The 4,676-nt window shown below is 40.1% G+C and overlaps 1 protein-coding gene across 1 annotated transcript in view; it reads left to right on the top strand.

Moving 5' to 3' along the window:
- C1H11orf80 (chromosome 1 C11orf80 homolog) overlaps window positions 1-4,676 on the top strand; it is a 75,362-nt gene that overhangs the window by 4,316 nt on the left and 66,370 nt on the right. The window contains 1 exon segment of the mRNA XM_021208657.1: window positions 3,122-3,175. Within this exon segment, the coding sequence (XP_021064316.1) occupies window positions 3,122-3,175 (54 nt within the window).

Here is a 4,676-nt window from a genome sequence, read left to right as displayed (position 1 = left end):
GTTGTGAGCCACCATGTGGTTGCTGGGAATTGAACTCAGGACCTCTGGAAGAGCAGTCAGTGCTCTTAACCACTGAGCCATCTCTCCAGCCCTTTTTTTTTTTTTTTTCAGACAGGGTTTCTCTGTGTAGCCCTGGCTGACCTGGAACTCACTCTGTAGACCAGGCTGGCCTTGAACTCAGAATTCCTCCTGCCTCTGCCTCCCAAGTGCTGGGATTAAAGGCGTGCGCCACTACGCCCCGCTAAGACTAATACTTTTAACCATATTATTTGGTTGTTTTTAATTACCTGTTTCTAAACTTATTTGTAATGTATTATCTTTTTCATTAAAAATGTTCATTTTTAGTTTTGTGTTTGTTTCTGTGTGTAGGGATGTCCATACCTAGGAGGCTAAAGATGATGGAGTCTTCTGGAGCTCCAGTTAAAGAAGTTGTGAACTGCCCACTTGGTTTCTGGGAACTGAACTCTGCTTCTTTATAAGAGCCCTAAGCACTATTAGCTGCTGAGCCATCTCTCTAGCACCTTAAAATTTTTAAAAGGCATCATTATTACTGGCTTTTGTTTGTTTGTTTTGTTTTCTTGAGACAGGGTTTCCCTATGTTGCCCTGGCTGTCCTGGAACTCACTCTGTAGACCAGCTAGCCTTGAACTCAGAGTTCTATCTGCCTCTGCCAACTTGAGTGCTGGGATCAAAGGCACGTGCCACCACCACTCAGAGCTGTTATTATTGGCTTTTAAAGAAAGGGCCTTGTGTGGTCCAGGTTGATATATGACTCTACATATAGCCAAGGGTAACCCTAAACTTGGGCTCCTCCTTCCTTTATTTCCAGAGTACTAGAGTTACAGGTATATGCTACCACAGCCGGTTTATATGCTGCTGGGGATCCATGATACTTGTTCATACTCAGCATTCTACCTACTAAGCTATAGCATCAGTCTCTTCTTTTGATTTTCTGAGATAGGCTGGCACTGTGTGGCCCAGATTGTTCTTGAACTCCTAGCAGTACTCCTGCCTTAGCCTTGTGAGCGGTAGGGTTATGAGCTTAAGCCACCATGCTGGCTCCAACGTGTTCTAATTTTGGTACTTTCTGTAGCTGATACATAACTCTTTATTTTGGGGTCTTTTCTCTATCATTAATCAGAGTGTTTCTTGATTTATTTTCCTCTTATGTTGGATTTTGTTTTCTGAGTCCCAATTTCTTTATTTCTTGGCTTACTCACTGTTGTGACGGCTATTAAGTTTCAGCAGCTTCCTGACAAAGAGGGTTGGGAAGGTAAATTTCTTGAGATTCTGTATTTCTGAAAGTGTCTTCATTCCATACCTTTAGTAACTTAGTTGTTGCTGTTGGAAATCCTGAAGTTTTTATAATTATTCTGTACATGACCTATTTCTCTTTTTCTCCCTGTGAGCTTATATAATACTTTTTTAAACCTTTGTTTTATTAGATATAATAGATAATTTTGAAATTTCAGTGTTTTTCCTTTATTTTACCGCCAGGTTTTGTGTGTGTGTGTGTGTGTGTGTGTGTGTGTGTGTGTGTATGGACTTTTTTTTTTTTTTCCGAGACAGGGTTTCTCTGTATAGCTTTGGCTGTCCTGGAACTTACTTGGTAGACCAGGCTGGCTTCGAACTCAGAAATCCGCCTGCCTCTGCCTCCCGAGTGCTGGGATTAAAGGCCTGCGCCACCAGGCCCGGCGTGTATGGACTTTTTAAAATGTAGAATCCAAGATATTTCAGCCTGTGGCTTCATGTTTCCCTGGATCCTCTAGTATCTCCCCATTCAGCCAAGGATAGAGAAGGAGAAACAGGTTTATGTTTAAGAGTAGGCTTGGAAATGACATGGGTTACCTTCGTTCCCCTTATTCTGGCCAAGACTTAGTCTCCTTGTCATGATTGCTCTGCATTTGCCGAGGAGCCTATAAAACACAGCCTATCTAACTGTGCTCAGGAAGAGTGGCTGAGGACCCACAGTCCCTGCTCTATGTTCTGACAATGCATGGTGCTGTTCTTGCCGCAGATCACTTTCTCTCCAATGTGCCCGGTGCCCAGCCCTTTTCATGGACATCGGGTCCTTTGGGTGTGGTATATTTTGCTTGCAGTTCTACAAAAGATTCTATTATTTAGATAGTGGATTTGTGGAATTTTCTTTTCTAAAATTTTCTCCCCTATTTTCGTGTTTTCTATTTTCCTCCAGTTTTTCTTCTCTTTGTTGAGGAAACCTCATTTTTGTTCAACATCAGTCTTGTTATGTCTTTGCTTTTAGAATGGTCAGATCTTCCATCTTGAGGGATAAAGGCCTAACTGCTAACATTTCTGAAGCAAAGGAGAGAGGAGGGTTAGTTATCACTGTGCTCTGTTTAGAGTCACTAAAGAATTGAAGAATTGTTCTTAAAAGACAATTCTTGTTTTCATCACAGAGGCTCATACTTCAGTGTATTCAGAGAACAGCTTCTCCGTGCATCAGGTTTTGTTGTTGTTGTTGTTGTTTTTTTTTTCGAGACAGGGTTTCTGTATAGCCCTGGCGGTCCTGGAACTCACTTTGTAGACCAGGCTGGCCTGGAACTCAGAAATCTGCCTGCCTCTGCCTCCTGAGTGCTGGGATTAAAGGCGTGCACTACCACAATCTTGAAAAGAGAAGTAAAGTTCTAATTAAATTCAGTATATAAAGGGGACAAAACATTGGCTCTTTTTTGAAATCTAGGTACAAATATTTTTTAACCTGACCAACTGGTAAAATATCTTCTATTTTACAGTAAAATTAGTTCAGAGAAGGGCCAATATTTTAATTGAGTCTTAAATTCAGCATTAGTTACTGGCATCTTGTACTCTGATCAATAGCTGCAGTTTGGAGTGTTCCATAATCATGGTCTTTCATGTAGAATAGCATCTAAAGGAACAGTCCTGGTGTTGATTATAGGTGCTAAATATAGGTGAAAAGAACTGCCCATGGCATCATCAACCCCCACATAGTCATTGTACCTTAAAATACCTCTTTTGCCCTCTATTTATACTGAACTCATTAATAAGATCTCCCTTTAATATTCTGTAGCTAAATGCAATATTTCCAGAGTCCCACTGATCTTTGTAATTGCCTCACTTTGTTGTGTGTTTTTTTCTTATAGTTGCTTCTACTGGAAGTGTTTGTGGTGGTTTGAACTTCAAGAAGTTTCTACAAGGTAAACAATTCCTAACTTCCCTGAGGCTAAAGCTCTCTCTGTAAAAGAGGTTGGTATTTTCTGAAATAGATTTATTCTAAAAGATAGAATTTCCTGGTTTTGTAAATAAAAATATAGGCTGCCCACTTAAGTTTGATTTTCAGAGAAACATTGGGTTTTCAAAGATAATTTATTTTTCAGTTATGTGTGTGTTTCTGTATGTGTGTATGTACGTCACGTGTGTGGGTGTGTGCAAAGTTTGAGGAAGAAATCAGATCTGATGCTGACGATTATGAGTTGCCCAACAGAGGCACTGAGAACTGAACTCAGCTCCTCTGGAAGAGTAGTCCATGTTCTTAACCCCTGAGCCATCTCTCCAGACCCAGGTACTTGTGGTTCAGTGTAAGTGCTCATGTGGTAATACTTCATACTGTACTTTTCTCTGACAATTCCACTGAAGCAATAGAGCGGAATAGACTTAGGAATGGGCATGACATCCAGGTAACTGTAGATTTTCTGACTATTCTCTGTACAGCTCAGGCAAACATTTCCCAGATATTAAAGAAGATTTGTTCCTATATAATTTAGATAAGGAATGTACCATAAATGTTTCTTTCCTGTTAATAATATAGTAATATTTTTCTCTAGATTATATGTCGACATTAGTATGTTTTAGGAACTTAAATGTTTTATGTTTTTAAAACTTTAGTGTGTGTGTGTGTGTGTGTGTGTGTGTGTGTGTGTAGATCAGAGAATAACTTTTTTGAGTTGGTCCTTTCCTTCCACTGTGGAGATTCTGGGACTGGACTTGGACTGTCACACTTGGCAGCAAGCTCATTTACCCACTGAGCAGGTTAGTCTCGCCAGCTGCAGTTTAGGAGCTTTTGATGATTGTGGGTTTAATGAATTCTTCTTTCCTTTGACTTATGAATAATCTGTACTTATTTTAAAGAGACCAAAACGATCTGAGAACTGTTGTGCTTCTATTTTTATCTTCTGTGGTTGTTTGGTTTTAAAATATTAGTCAGTGTACATGCTTTTCTAATTATAAAAATGTAAATTTTACTGAGTTTTTGTTTTGGTGTTGGGGATGCAACCCAGGGCCGCACACACGCTAGGCAGATGCTGTTATTACTTTTTGTGGTACTAGGGATGGAACCCTAGGTTTGCGTATGCTCGGCACGTGTCTTACCGCAGAGAAGCATCACCATCTCCTGTTAGTTGTTTGGTTTTGTATTTAATAACATACAACATTTTATCAGTTTTATTAATAATTTGATTGTTATAATTAAGATGGTTTTAGAATTTTACTTTTTAAGACTGGGAAGGTGGCTGAGCAGTTAAGAGCACACTGGATGCTCTTACAGAGGACTGAGGTTTAATTCCTAGCACCCACACGATCGCTCACAACTCTCTGTTACTTCAGTTCTAGTCTGACTCCCTCTTCTGCTCTCTGAGCACCAAGCATGCACTTTAATCCCAGCACTCGGGAGGCAGAGGCAGGAGGATTTCTGAGTTTGAG

The sequence above is a fragment of the Mus pahari genome, chromosome 1 (assembly GCF_900095145.1).
Source record: "Mus pahari chromosome 1, PAHARI_EIJ_v1.1, whole genome shotgun sequence".
Lineage (NCBI taxonomy): Eukaryota > Metazoa > Chordata > Mammalia > Rodentia > Muridae > Mus > Mus pahari.
This window is presented reverse-complemented; position numbering and strand designations above follow the sequence as displayed.